Source organism: Quercus suber, unplaced genomic scaffold (genome assembly GCF_002906115.3).
Source record: "Quercus suber isolate HL8 unplaced genomic scaffold, Cork oak 2.0 scaffold_280, whole genome shotgun sequence".
In the NCBI taxonomy this organism is placed as follows: Eukaryota; Viridiplantae; Streptophyta; class Magnoliopsida; order Fagales; family Fagaceae; genus Quercus; species Quercus suber.
Genome location: NW_027069736.1, coordinates 902388 through 917980, shown reverse-complemented (window position 1 = coordinate 917980; position 15593 = coordinate 902388). Strand labels below are relative to the sequence as shown.

Here is a 15593-nt window from a genome sequence, read left to right as displayed (position 1 = left end):
TAGTAGAAAGGAGGGTTATTTGGGGAGGAGAAAGAGTGGAGTCAATCAAAACCAGAGGGTGTAAAGGGGTTGCCGGGCTAGGGACCACCCATAGTAGGAAACTCCAAGCCCATTATACAAATTAGTTGTGAGCCCAAATATAGGCCCACCCCATTAAACTACTTTGGCCATGCACACATCCCATTATCAAAACAAAAGAATTCTTGTTTGAATGGAGGATTCTAAACTAACAAATTAGGGCATGTTTGTTAGTGTTGTTTAAACAACAATTTTTCATTATTTAAACAATACAACACGTATTTCCATAACACTTTTTCACACACACACGTATTTCCATAACATTTTTTCACACACTCATGTATTTTCATAACACTTAAACAACGTTACTAGAATAACATTACCAAACGGGCCCTTACTTTCAGCACTTCTCGTCTACTTCTTGTTGGGTGCACTGCAGCATGGGTCCAGCCTACACTCTTGTCAAGGCTCCTGAAATGTGCCTACCGGAGAAGCTTGCCAAAAAGAAGAATTGAAGTCATCTTTTTTGTTTATTATTATGCACAAAAGTCAAGCAACATTTATGAGAACACTAGCAATAGTGGTGCACCACTACATATAAAAACCTATTTTTAGCACCACTACATGTAAAAAAGAAGGTTGCAATAGTGGAGCTAAAGGTAAAATTTTTACCTTCATTGCTACAGTGCACAGCTATATATGGTTGTGCACTGTAGCTAAGAGCTAAAAAGAAAAAATCATTTTTTATTCTCCAACCGATTAAAATAATATTTGTTCCTTTTTTTTTTGTTTTTTCTATTCTTTTATTCTCCAACGAGCAAGCCCTCAAACAAAACACTCTCAACTCCGTCAAACTCTCACCTCTCTGTCTCACCGCAATTGGCCCGACTCGTCCTCAACATCACCGACCCACTGAAGCTCAACGTCACCGACCCACCAGCTGACCCACTTCGTCAAACTCCCAAGCTGACCCAAGCCCCAAGTCGCTGATCCACGCCTCGGACCCACGCCTCCAATCCGCAGTTGATCCACGCGTTCAACCCATCTCGGCCTTCTCTGATGCTCTCAACTCTCTCAAACTCTCACCTCTCTGTCCTGCTGCCACCGTCGCCGATCCACACCTCCGACCGGACTTGCCTTCAAGTGAGTTGTCTCTGTCTTCTTCATCTACATGCTTGGGATTTTTTATTTGGGTAATTGGAATGATAAATTTATAATATTTTTTGAATCTAATGATAAATCGTTGAGGAATGGAATGTATTGGGACTTTTCTGTTTGCAGGAATTTATGTTTTTATTTTTAAATGTTAGTTTGGGAATTTTCTATGTGTAGGGAAGGCTAAAATTTTTATTATTTCTGTTTTTGCTTCTTGCTAATTTTCTATTTGTTGATTCTAATTTATTTGCATAGTTCACAAATTTTGGCTCAACGGTAAGTAATTGCAAGCAAATAATATATTTATTGTTAAAAAATATTGTCGGTTCTTAATTTAAATAGTCTCAACAAGGCATGGAATTTGATATCAAATCTCCTATTGATTCTGTATAAAATAAAGAACCATTCAATCAAATTGATTGACAGTGTTAATTATTAGATTTTTCTTTCTTTCACATGGCATGTGGTAGTGACTTTGGTTCCTTTTTAGTAAATAATAAATAAAAAAAACTATAGAATAATTTATGATTGGTTATATATATATATAATATGTATGTATGTATATGTATGTCATGTTCTATAAATAAATACTTTAAAAACTAAAATATAAAAATGAGGGCAAGTTGTAGAATTGGTCAAATAGTTTGTGCATTTATTCATTTTCCGTGAAAGGAGATATTGGCTCCAGCTTTTTCTTTGAAGCAAACAATACATGCTGAGGTGGGTTACTTCCCAACACATATAATAAAGTCTTGGTGTTGTCTTTATATAGTGGCTGTAGGTCACTTCTTAAGATGTAAAGTCCTAACTGCTCTTGATGTGTGATGAAATCACAATCTAGTGCATGCCAGGCTGGCCTTGGAGATGGTGGGCTCGGGCTATTTTGAGCCGCTTCGATTCCACTAGTGCTGAAGTAGCCATACTTAGAATGTTTAGCACATGACCTAGTCCTATCTGTTGGAGGGGCGTCGGAGACCTATGAGTCAGCTTTTTCCACATTGGAGATAAGAATCGGTCAACGATTGTAAGAAAAATGGCTGTGGAGATTAGGCTTATGACTAGGATAGACCCAGCAGGAATTTGGAAATGAGGCCCAAGGTGTCGGTCCATTGTTAAAGCTTGGATTACTGTCAAACTGGCTTGGACTCCTATTGGGGTACCTAAAAATATGCTTGATGACCATAACGGGAAAATCCTAAAAAGGGTTTTGACATCTTCTACTTGTTGTACTGTGCATATTTTCCAAGGTTTTGCAATTAAACCATCCGATCCAACATCTCCATCTGTTTTAAGTGCGGCACGATTAAGGAACCTGCATCAAAAGTGTGTTTAAGTAGTTTTGTTAGTTGAATAAAGTTTTGGCTTATAAAATTTCTGTCAGACTATCATTATGTCAAATGAATTATCAAACGTGAGAATTCAAATGATCTCCATATGCTTACAAATTAATATTTCAAAATACTAATGGTCATTATAAGTAGATAAAAATATATATATAGAGTTCATTAAAAATAGAACACTAAATGGACATGGTGTTCAAGACTAAGAATACTAAATTTCATTCAAAATTCACATGTTGCAATAATTATATGTCTTATGCATTCAATTCAATAGACGCATCATCTATTTCACAATATATGAACTCTATAATCACGTGAGATCTACAAACTATTAGAAATGGATGTATATATTAAATGCACATGATACTTTTCCCTTATTGCATATGTCAAGTACTAGAGGTAGTTATAGGTAATATTGATGATTGTAAAGTGACCAAGTTTTCAAATAATAATAACTAAATTTCAATTCATCCCAAAAAATAAAGAACGACTCAACTTCCTACCTGAAGCTCTTTTTGGGTGTTGCGGTTGCAGCTATTTCTGTGATTCCATCATGTCCGTAGTAGTAATCCTCGATTTTGGATGAGTACTGCAGCTTCCATTTCTGAATTGTGGCAACAATAACACGAACTATGCCTGTGAATGGGCTCCCTTGTGGCTTATCATGAAAGTAGAAACGGTTTCCCAATAAGAGAAAGGCCAAGCCAATGAAGTTAGCAATCGCACATAGGCCAAATCCCCATTTCCAACTTACGTTACCTTGAATGTAGACAATGGCGGTGCCGCTTGCCACAGAGCCAATATAGAAAGTGAAGAAAAACCAGTTAAAAAAAATCCCTTGATCCTTGGGATTATTAAATTGATTTGCTCCCATAGTTGCTATGGTAAACCGTGTACCTCCAGATCCAATACATGCTAGGGCTAAACTTGTGTATAGGATCGCATATTGGAGTTTTGAGGGTGGTGTGCATAAGCTTGATCCATTATCACATGGCTGAGGTCTCAAGGATCAAGTGCTGAAGTCAAGGTTAAGAGAATTATACCCTGCAAAGGTAAATGGTTTAGATGTTAAGGATGGAGGTTCCTTACGACATTTTTTTTTTTTTGTTTAATTGTTGAAAATTGATTAAAATATTTATTTTATATTGATAAAATGAGCTTTTAAAAAGCTATGTATGAATAAATAAATAAATAAAAAATCTTAAATGAAAATGTTTTGCCAAAGAAACACTCAAGTTTACAACTTGAGTACTAGTTAATCGTAAATGGAAAGGAAACTAGAGCCTTTTACGACAACCACTCCAATCCTATTAATTATTATAACCCCACCATCATTGTCTCAAGCGGGCCTATAGCCACAACTCTACGACACCATCTGCAACAACTCTTGTCATCATCGCCTCTAAGGACACCACTCCACAATCACCAACATCATCCCCGCCACTACCACCATCACTTACGCCACATCAGTATTGCCCCCATTACTACAGCCGTCACTATTATGTCTATATAAAATATTAATAATTTTTTTGCGAGTAAAACAATATAAATTATTTTTGGAGTTGCAACCAAATTCATCATTTGTTTTTAAAAATATCTTTTGCCAATAGAAACAAAGCAATAAGTTCGTGTTCTTCAATATTTTTTTAGGAAAGTAAAAGAATATGAAGTTCAATCACTTCTCATTACTTGGAAAAGATATAGAAGAGGATCAATATTTACATCTACCAAATAATGAAATCATCTGTCAAAGTAACCATAGGCTTGCAAACACACAAAGAACATAAGCCATTCACAGTCGAGAGAAAAATATCTATCAATCAATTATATTGAAAAATTAAATATAACTCGAGATAAACAAACAACAGAAAGTCTAGCAAGCAAACTACACACACAACGGACATGCATCTTGCAAGTTGCAACACAGTGAAGAGTATTACCAGCAAAGAGATACAGGCAGAAACTGCAGCAACAGAGAAAGTACCAAAGAATGAGTCAGCAACAATTGCTCCAATGACCGGAAACAAATTGGTGCAACCATTCGATATGTTGTAAATCTGAGCTGCGTTTATGTTTTTCACATTGAAAACCTGAATCAGATAAACGATCAGGTTTGATATCCATCCTACGCCTCCAAGTGTGAATCCCGCCGTCGCGCCTGGTTGATATAAATATTAGAAATAAGAAACATATTGATCCAACAAATTCTATGTGTTTCAGAGAGAGAGAGAGAGAGAGAGAGAGAGAGAGAGAGAGATGATGAAGGGGAAGGTAATCCAACCACCACGTTTGCTACCGGAGCTGGATATTTGGGCTTCTCTACCTTCCATATTGCAAGTCAACTGTTAATTTCATACGAGGTTGTTTTTTGCTACCTTGTTATAACTAACAGAACAGTACGAATATAAATGTTCAAATTTCTGTTGGACAAACCTTCACTCCTTGCCAAAGAAAAAGATTGAAAAAATCAATGCGTGGCCTACCGCGGTTTTCAAAGACCAGGAAAATGTGAAATGATTTCAGTATCTTTTACATAATATTCCAGTCTACCTACAAATCACATTCTTGCCACTCAGAAAGGCACACTATATTTTATCGGTGCAAATTAAGCACGCTTGCCATAGCGACATTAACGAGGACACGATATTTTGCTTAATATATTGGCAAATTATAATTTAATAAGGGCATATATAGTCACCAAATTCAAACGGAGAGAAAGGGAGATGCAAGCCAAGTCCACGATTGACTTTGCAGTGATCATGGTACTATTGACTGTTAGTTATCCATATTCATCAAGAAAGCAATTGAACTCTTTGTAGAGTTACTTCGACAATTATGGGGCAAACATCAGATTTGTCAACTGGGTCATCCAATTGAAGTTGATTAATTCCATTGAACCTGCTCTTAGTAACCATCCTATTTAGCATAATTTCTTATGTGTTCCCATTAAAACATATAAAAAGTAAAAAATAAAATAAAAGGTGTTCAGAAAAATTCTAATAAATGAGAATAAATTTTATCAAGTATAACGGAACACAACCACGTAAGAACACAAGATTTATGAAAAATCATTTCTTCTTAAAAGAAAAACCATGGGACAACTTTAAATAATTTCATTATATTAATTATCAAATAGAGATTGCAACGTTTAGAGATACAACTTAGAGTAAAAAATGACTCTCTTTTTCTTTTTACTCACTATGTATATCCTCACTCGTAATTTTCTCTTGCTCTCTGTATTTTTCTCTTTTGCATACTCTCTCTCACGTAGTTCTTCAAAGACTGCACACTGTCCTCTCTCTCTATGGACTTCATAGTTCACACCCAAATGACCAAATGAATTCACTTTATATTTCTTCAGCTTTTTCTTTCTTCTCTAGCTTGTAGGACAGCACAAGACAACACACACCTCTTCAGAGCATCCACAACATAGAGCTAAAAATTTAGCTCTTTGGCACCAAAAAAAGTTATTTTATCTATTTTACCTACTCACTTTACAAAACATTCAGCAGCAGTGGATCTATTTTAGTTTTCAACACAATAAAATAATATAAACATCACAATAAAATAATATATCTATACAATAAAATAATATATCCACTACAATAAACATAAATCACAACCACCGCAACTGCTACCGTTGCCACTACCACCGCCGCTGACTCTTCCACCCTGCCCCCACCGTCACCACTGCCGCCACATGATAGCAAATAATCATCTAGTGTTAACAAGTGATTTTTTTAACCCCAAATTATACTTATACAATTTTTTTTACTAAAACAATTTCTCAATTATCATGATATATAGCAAATAATCATCTAGTGTAACAATAATATTTTGTTTTAACCCCAAATTATATATATACAAATTTATCTTTTGACTAAAAAAAATTTCTCAATTGTCATGATAGCCTATTATCGTCTAGTATAACAACATTACTTTTTTTTTAAAACCAAATTATATATATACAAATTTATATTTGACTAAAACAATAGTCTCAATTGTCTAGAAGCAATCTTGGAACAATGTGAACTAGAAATGGAGGAACTTTATAAGAAAACATATAAAATAGAACACATATTATAGCTGGAACAATGTACTTANTAAAACTAGAATTCATGATTCAAGTTTTTTTGTAAGAATTTCGAAAAAAAAAAAATAAAAAATCAATTCCTCGTAAATTAATTCCAAAGATTCACCAATCATGAAAACCAGGGCCATAGTGCCCATGTTGGCCTTGTGGCTAATTCCACAACTAGTTTTGGTTGGCATTGGAGAAGCATTTCACTTCCCAGGACAAGTTGCATTATATTATCAAGAATTCCCTACTTCACTTAAAAGTACATCAACTGCGATGATTGCTTTGATTATAGGGATTTCTTTTTATATGAGCACGGTTTTGATTGATCTTGTCCAAAGGATCACTGGATGGTTACCAAATAATATAAATAATGGGAGGCTAGATAATATGTATTGGTTGTTAGTTGTGGGAGGAGTGGTCAACTTTGGTTATTTCTTGGTGTGTGCTTGCTTATACAAGTATCAAAATGTTGATAAGGGAGAAGATAGCAATTCTGGCACTAATAATTGATTCTCATTGTGAGCAATGATACAGGCTCACATGTATTTCTATAATAATAGGCCTTGGATATTAAAAAAAAAAAAAAAAACAATTGTTGACATGGACTATTTTGATTGATGCATAATAAAGGTAAGATTACTGGTGAACCAATATAAAAAGTGATGTTGTTTCAATTATAACAGATTGTGTCAACAATTGTGAAAAATGTTATATTTCTATTATTATTCTCATTTTATGACAGCTGTATGTCCATTTTTAATATAATAAAAGAGACTGTATTGATGTTTGTATTTTACTTTTTTTTTTGGGGAAAAATTATGTGACTAAATAAACGAAAAAAAGTAATAAGAAAACAAAACCCCTAAGTATTGTCCAAATCATCCCATTATCTAAACAAAATAATTCTTGACTGAACGGAGGAATCTAAACCAGCACTATTCATCTACTTACCTTACGCCTCTATAAAAATAAAATAAATAATAATAATAAAAAAAAAGAGCACATTTAAAAGCTTATTTTATTTTATTTTATTTTATGGGATAATGTAAAAGCTTGTGCTATATAAGATGGTTACTTAGAGGAGGTCCAATAAATTTACGGGATCCAGTTGACTTATCTGATGTTGGCACCATAAACGTCGAAGTAACTTTACTAACTGTTCAATTGCTTTCTTTGATGACTGGATACGTTACAATCAATAATACCTTGACTGCTTCTCCCAAAAAAAAAAAAAAAAATAGTACCTTGATCCTTGACTGCAAACTGCAAAGTCAAAAATAGCATCTCTCTGTCTCGCCGTTTTTGGATTTGGTGACTATGCCCATATTAAATTATCATTCTTTTTTTTTTTTTTTTTTTTGGTAAACATATTAAATTATCATTCTCCCCCTTCATAGTTTTCCAACATATTTATATTTGACAATACCGGGTCCTCAATTTTCCTAGACTGGTACGTTAGATTGCAAGATACTGATAATCAATTTTCCTAGTTTTAGAAAACCACAGTTAAGGCATTGCATGGTTTCTAAAAAATATCTCATTTTACTATCTCAAATGTTACTTTATTTATTGGATAAGACTTAAGTACAATACTTATGTATTGTTCTTTAAGTTCTCCTCTTAAAATTTTGCAATGTGAATTTTTTTCATAGAATGAAAGTATACTTTTTAGTTAAATAGCCACATGATTGAATTTTAAGATAGAAACCTAAAGAACAACACTTAAAGTATTATACTTAAGTTTTGTCATTATCTATTATAGTATACCACTTTACAACACACTTAACATCCCAAGTGCTACTCTTTTACCACTTTATTTAAATATTATTTTTTAATCTTTCTTTATTATTTGTTTTCAATAGTCATTTTTTAAATAATCATCTTATTATAACAGTTGTATTTTTTTAAACTCAACTTTTCTTAATGGAGTTTTTTTTTTTTTTTTGAATGGTCATGTTTTTGGAAATCTGTCTTTTCATGACAATCATTATTTTGGATTTTATTTCCTTTTTCCATCAGATAAGTTCTATGAAGAGTGACAATGGAAACTCATTTTTGCTCCAATTGAATTAAACTATAAATTTGTCAAACTCCATTTAAGCAAAACATAAACTATCAACCTGTCAAAATTCATTTATGCAAAACATAGACTATCTTTGACGAGTGACAATGCAAACTCATTTTTGCTCCAATTGAATTAAACTATTGTTGAGGATAAATTTTTCACACCACATGGCTTTATTTCATTTGCAACCCACACCACATCAACGTTATCATGAATTTTAGGAAAATCTCTTTTAAAGCTAAAAAAAGCCCATATTTACACAAAAAGGCGTCAAAGCCCATGGTTCAAGCTCATTGCAGATCATCTCATTTTTTGCTCATGATCCAAGCTCATGAGTCTCATCGGGAGAATTTTGGGAGTTGTGGTTTGGAGGGCCAAGAAGTATATTCAGTAAAACTCTAGTGATCCAAAGTTGATAAAGGAAAACATATTGCTTAACATGTCTTCCCAAATTCCCTGAAAACTGATGGTTTAGTGTGCAATAAGTAACATTTGGAAGGACAAAACCAGTATGTTCTCTATTAGATAGAGATAATTCAGACCAATTTTTAGTGAGGTCTTCCATGGTGAGCAATGAAGAAAAAGAAAGATAAGTAACACTACGTAGGAGAGTAACAGAAGGAGTAAAAGTGTTTCCCAAAACCTTGAACAAAAAACAAACCAACAAACTCAACACATGGTGACTCCAAAGGACACAGGAGCAAATTAACAGATCGAAAAAAAAAAAAAAAAAAAACAAATAAACAAACAAACAAACAAACTTTCCTTCAGAGAAGGGACAAAAAACTTCTATTTGCTAAGAAAAGAGGGGAAAAAACCCAACTTTCTTAGCGACAGAGAGATAATATTACATAACACTTAAAATGATAAAACTTATCATGCTCTTTACATAAAAATTAATGTCCATCATATAATATAAGTTTAAAAATGTAATTATATCATTTCATATTAATTATATTATTATTTTCATTTAATTAATTTCAAGCACATGGCTAAATTTATATTAATATCTCATATCTAGCATTAAATGCTCTCCTTGCTCTCCAAAATTTGGTCAAAACACAAAGAACCATAATTACATTTCTAAAACTTCATCAAATATTAACCAACTAGTTTATTACTTACCAAAATTATATTGTAATAAAATCATAGACTAAACATATAATTTTCCAAAAGAGAAAACTTAGCCGAAAATACTGATAACAACTTCGACAGAAGCTGCAATAGCTCCAGTAAAAGGTGCAACAGCTCTAGCAGATGCTACAGTAGCTCCAGTAGAAGCTGTAATAGCTTTAACAGCAACTTAGGTAGTTAACAGTTAACACATGTCCTAAAATGATATTACTTGCCCATTAATGATCAATCCCAGCAACTACCTTATATACCAAAAAAAGTAAGGATCCCATAAAAGAAATCCTACCATTTTAAGCTAAGATCCTTAGCCTCCAGCTATAGTACTAGAAATAAGAAGGTCCCATAAAGGTTATCTTACCATTTTCAACCAAATCATGAATTTAATGCCAAATATTTTCCTCCAGCAGAAGATGTCATTCAGATGACATCATCCAGTAGCTACTACTGTAGAGTTGACAATTGTGTCTGACAGTTGTAATAGCAGCTCTAGCAATACTAAAGTCTCAAACTTTCTTCTTTTGGCTAAAAAACAAAAATCCACTAATGAAACCACTTACTTTGTCAAAGATTTTTACTTATTTGCTAAATTTCCCTTCAACTAATTCTAATCTAGTTACACACTTGGCTCTATATAAAGAGGACCAAGCTACACACTAACACAACCACTATCCATTTCTCTCTCACCCCTTTATTCTGAAACTTCATTCACTTTGCTACCCATATCTCTAAGCATTTCTATACTTCTTCATCTCTCTTACCAAAATATCTCTTCTTAGATAACACCATTACAACATGCCTATTACACCACACCATTATCCATTACCCATTTTTCCCACACTCTATTATTTTGAAATATCATCATTTTGCTACCCATAAACACATCTCCATCTCTTTCTCTATTTCTCTTACAATACCTCCCTTTTTAGAAAGCAACATAACCAATGTCAAGACATAAAAAACAACTTCGACAACAACTATAAGTTCATGTATTTACTATATTTAACCTTCATATTATCTATGTCATACTCCCATACATTTTACAAACACATTCCTCACAAACTATCCATACACACTTCTCACATATTTTTCTAATCTATCTTACAAACACCATATCTCATAAAACATATATATTTCTTACCATCTCCATACATTTTAAAAGATACCAAACACTCTACCAAGAACATATTACAAAAGCCCTTTCTCATGGAAGGCATATGAACATTAAAGACTAAAAGTCTTTCTCTTAGAAGACACAATGATTTCATATTAAAGTCATTCTCATGAAAGACATAAATTTCTAATACTAAAAGCACTTCTTATGGAAGGCAATAACACTTATATTTGACTAAAACTAAAAAAGTACTATACGGGGAAAATTATTTAAGTGCATAATAAAGAGGATAAACTTAACCAACCTATGCACACAGTTGGACATGTTTTCTCTTCCTCCAGTTGAACCCATTTTTCCCCTTCAATCAGGAAGTTACCATGAAAGGACTTATAATATCATATTGTACTACTGGACTCATTTTATCATGCTGCTGAAATGTTATAAGTCCACTGCTGTTATACGGCTAGAGCTACAAACTGTGAAGAAAAGTCATTATATATTTATCTCCAAAATTATACTATTGAGTATGTTTTAATTTATTATCATTGTACTGTTGTACTCATATTATTATGCCGCTGGAATGTTATTAGCTCACTAACGTTATACAGCTGGAACCACAAATCATATAAAGAACAAAGTGATGTTGTACAGTTGGAGTTAAAAACATGCAAGATAAGTCAAAATCTCTCTATCGTCAATATTACATTATTATGTATACATTAACTCATTACTATTGCACCGCTGGATGCAAGTTACTTTAATATCATCTCACTATTTAATAAAACATGGTCTCACTAATACTTCATTAATGAACATACATATAATAAATTGATCAACCACCATTACCCATATATTATTTGGACATAAATCACCGCTGGACATATACCACCGATTGACATATATTATTTGGACATAAAACATTGCTAGACATACCTTATTTGGACATAGACCATTGCTAGACATATCCTATTATATTGGACATGAACTATATACCATAGCTGGATATGGATTATTGGAATCATCCCATTACTGGACCTACGACACTTAATTGGATATCACTTAATAAACATAATAATGATGTTCAACTAATCATTTCATCAAATCTATTCAATTAAATATACTATTTATTTATTTCAACAATTATCATGATTCTAAGACTTAGGGCTTTATCTATTTTGTAGGCTTAAAAATGCACCGGAAGCCATTGGTTTATATGACCTAATGTTGAGTTCCAGATTGGACTACCCAATACAAATCCAAGTCTAGCAAAGTCACACCTTCAGTGGAAGACACGTGGCTACGCGCAAAAACCACCCCCGACAACTATCAACATGCCAAAATCCATTTACACAAAATATAAATTATCAACTTGTCAAAATCCATTTATGAAAAACAAAAACTATTAACCTGTTAAAATTCATTTACGCAAAACATAAACTATCTTTGAAGAGTGACAATGGAAACACAATTGGTTGTGGATGTATGTTTCTTTCACCTACTTCTACATGTTTTATTTCTTTTCTCTCTTTATATACATGCTTCTTATACTTGTATGCAATCTATTATTTCTATTTCACACAAAGATGCCTTGATGAGTTTTATTTAAAGTGTTTTAGAAATACAGGTTGTCAAAGTGTACTTGCCATAAACTCTCTTCTTGCAAAGTTTTTCAAGAGTTTGTGTTAGGATAGATTTTATTGTATTCAACAAGTGAATATGAGTTGAGTGATTTATGACTTCTCTCATATGTTCATTTGTTTGTTGTGGTTTTGTCATGGATTATCAAAGGGGGAGATTGTTAAGACATATGTAGTTCACTTGTTAAGAACATATGTCATTCTTTTATGTAGTTAGCTAATCATTTGAAAAAAATGCATTTAACTTGTAATTGGGTAGTTCTAGGTGTTTTTAATACTTCAAAAAACAAGGTTTCAAGATCAAGTATTGAAGTCATCAAGTTTGTCCAAGAAACAAGCTGAAGAAGTGCACAATCATTAAATCTCGACACTTGCTCAACACCTTCTACTTGTCGAGGTTTATAAAATCAGAATTTCTGATCTGATTTCTTGGGATTCGTGGATGTGTCTTTGGACCTTCTTTTCTTCTAACCCTAGGCATATAAAAGGATTGTTTTAAGGGCCGTCAAAGTTTTCACAAGTTGCACAAGCATTAAGCAAACTCTGTTCAAGCAAATTGTGACCGGAGACAAAGTTTTGCCCAAGCTCATCTCTTCTGAAGAAGTTGCTGTGTATGTGCACCTTTGGATTTTGTGACCAAGCATCTTCTTAATCTTCATCGTGGATGAACTGAAGAACTTAGCAGCCAACAACTCTTTCTAGTTGGTGATTGAAGTCACGTACTAGGATCTACACATTGGCTAGTCACATACTTGGGAGTCGTGCATCAAAAGGGGAACTGTCACTACATAACAAATCCAATTGGGTATTGGGGTAAGAGGTCAACTGTAGGTTGGTAAGGTATTTGGGATTCCTTTACTTGTAACCGCTTGTTGTGATAATAGTAGAGTTTCGGGAGTGGTGACCTGAAAATCACCTAATGGGGTTTTTATCGTCAGGTTTTCTCTATTTGTAAACAAATCACCGTGTTATTTACTTTTCGCTGCATTATTAGTTTATTGGTGATTTGAATGTGCTACCACGCGTTTGCATGTTAAATTGATTAATTAATAACTAGGCTAATTAATTAATTAATTAATTTAATCACAAGGGGTCAATACGTACTGCAAAAGTTTGTGAAGAATGGAGATTCCAGCAAATCTTGAGAAGATAACATGGGTCAACACAAAGTCACTCAGAGGGACGAAGATCATATGCCCCTTCATCCATAAAGAGTCATAGGGGAGATAAAGACCATCACAAAAGGATCGTCTACTAGAAGGTCATTCAAGTCCCTTAGGAAGTCATACCAGAGGCAAGTGAACAGCATTCATAGCATGCCACCTCTAAAGCAAAGGCAAACAGACCAAGATATGCTATTCTCAAAAGAAGATGCCAAAGGGGTGAAAGAGCTTCATGATGACTCGTTGGTCATTATGCTCATGATTGAAGGATTCAGTACTAGAAGGGTCTTAGTAGACAATGGGAGCTCGATAGATATCATTTACCTCTCTGCCTTCCAGCAACTAAAAGTAGACCCGAAGAGACATCGTCCATTCGAATCCCCCCTCGTCAATTTCAGCAGAGACAAGGTGTACCCCTGGGGAATAGTAACACTGATAGTCATGGCTGTCTCGTACCCCTTCTAGGTAACCAATAAACACAACTTCTTGGTAGTAGATTCACCTTCATCCTACAATGTGATCATAGGGAGGCTTACACTCAATCGTTGGAGAGCAACCACTTCCACATATTGCCTGAAGGTGAAGTTCCCAATAGAACAGGGAACTAGGGAGATAAAAGGAAATCAGGTGTTGGCATGAGAATGTTACCAGGTTGTCTTAGCATTAAAAGAAAACTTTACATGGATGATTGAAGAAAAGAAACCGAAAATTGTCCCAAGTAAGGATGAGTATGAACCCCAGACAAAGGAAGAAATCATCAACTTTCTAAGGAGTAACCTGGATGTATTCGCTTGGCGTCATGAATATATGCCTAGCATACCAGCAGACATCATTCAACACTGCCTAAATGTGGATCCTGAGAAAACGCTCGTCCAACAGAGAAGAAGAGTTTTCTCTCCTAAACGAAACAGAGCCATCATGGACGAGGTGAACAAACTACTCGCTGCTAACTACATTAGAGAAGTATACTATCCTAAATGGCTGGCCAACGTCGTCATGATTAAAAAGGCAAATGGGAAATGGAGAATGAGAGTTGACTTCACGGATTTGAATAGTGTCTGCCCGAAGGACAACTTCCCTTTACCCAGGATTGACCAGCTTGTGGACTTAACAGCCAAGCATAAACTTCTTACCTTTATGGATGCCTTCTCCGGGTACAACCAAATACAACTAGCAGAGAAGGATTAAGAGAAGACTGCTTTCATCACCAGCCAGGGTCTTTACTGCTATAAGGTTATGCCTTTTGATTTGAAAAATGTGGGAGTCATGTACCAGAGATTATAGTAAACCAGATGTTTAGCAAGTAGATTGGGAGGAACATAGAAGTATATGTGAACGACATGCTTGTTAAGAGTAAAGAAGAGGAGAATCATCTAGACGATTTCAAGGAGACGTTTAACACACTCAGGAAATATAGTATGAAATTGAACCCGACCAAATGTGCCTTTAGAGTCTCCTCTGAAAAATTCCTCAGTTTCATGCTATCACAAAGAGGAATAAAAGCAAATCCAAAAAAGGTGAGAGCCATCCTCGAAATGTCCTCCCCGAAAACGATCAAAGAAGTGCAATCTCTAACATGAAGGGTGGCAGCCCTCAACAGGTTCATCTCTAAAGCAATAAACAAATACCTTCCTTTCTTCAAGACCTTGAAACAGGCTTTCGTCTGGATGGACGACTGCGAAGCAGCTTCCAAGAGCTAAAGCGTTACCTGAGCAACCCCCCACTCTTAAGTCCGTCCAAGGAAGGAGAAAACTTATTCCTGTACTTAGCTGTGTCTATAACTGCGGTGAGCGTAGCCTTATTCAAGGAAGAAAATAAGATACAGCATCCGATGTATTATGTCAACCAAGCCTTCCAAGGAGCTGAAGCCTGATACTTGCAAATAGAAA

At 34.4% G+C, this 15593-nt stretch overlaps 1 protein-coding gene across 1 annotated transcript; it reads right to left on the bottom strand.

Moving 5' to 3' along the window:
* Positions 1 to 2010: 2010 nt before the first annotated feature.
* On the bottom strand, positions 2011 to 14077 carry LOC111983219 (protein NRT1/ PTR FAMILY 2.6). Its single transcript, XM_065781853.1, is given in 6 exon segments — positions 2011 to 2485; positions 3017 to 3521; positions 3524 to 3557; positions 4454 to 4683; positions 9857 to 9940; positions 14029 to 14077. Coding segments are annotated over 6 exon segments (1377 nt in total).
* Positions 14078 to 15593: the final 1516 nt, after the last annotated feature.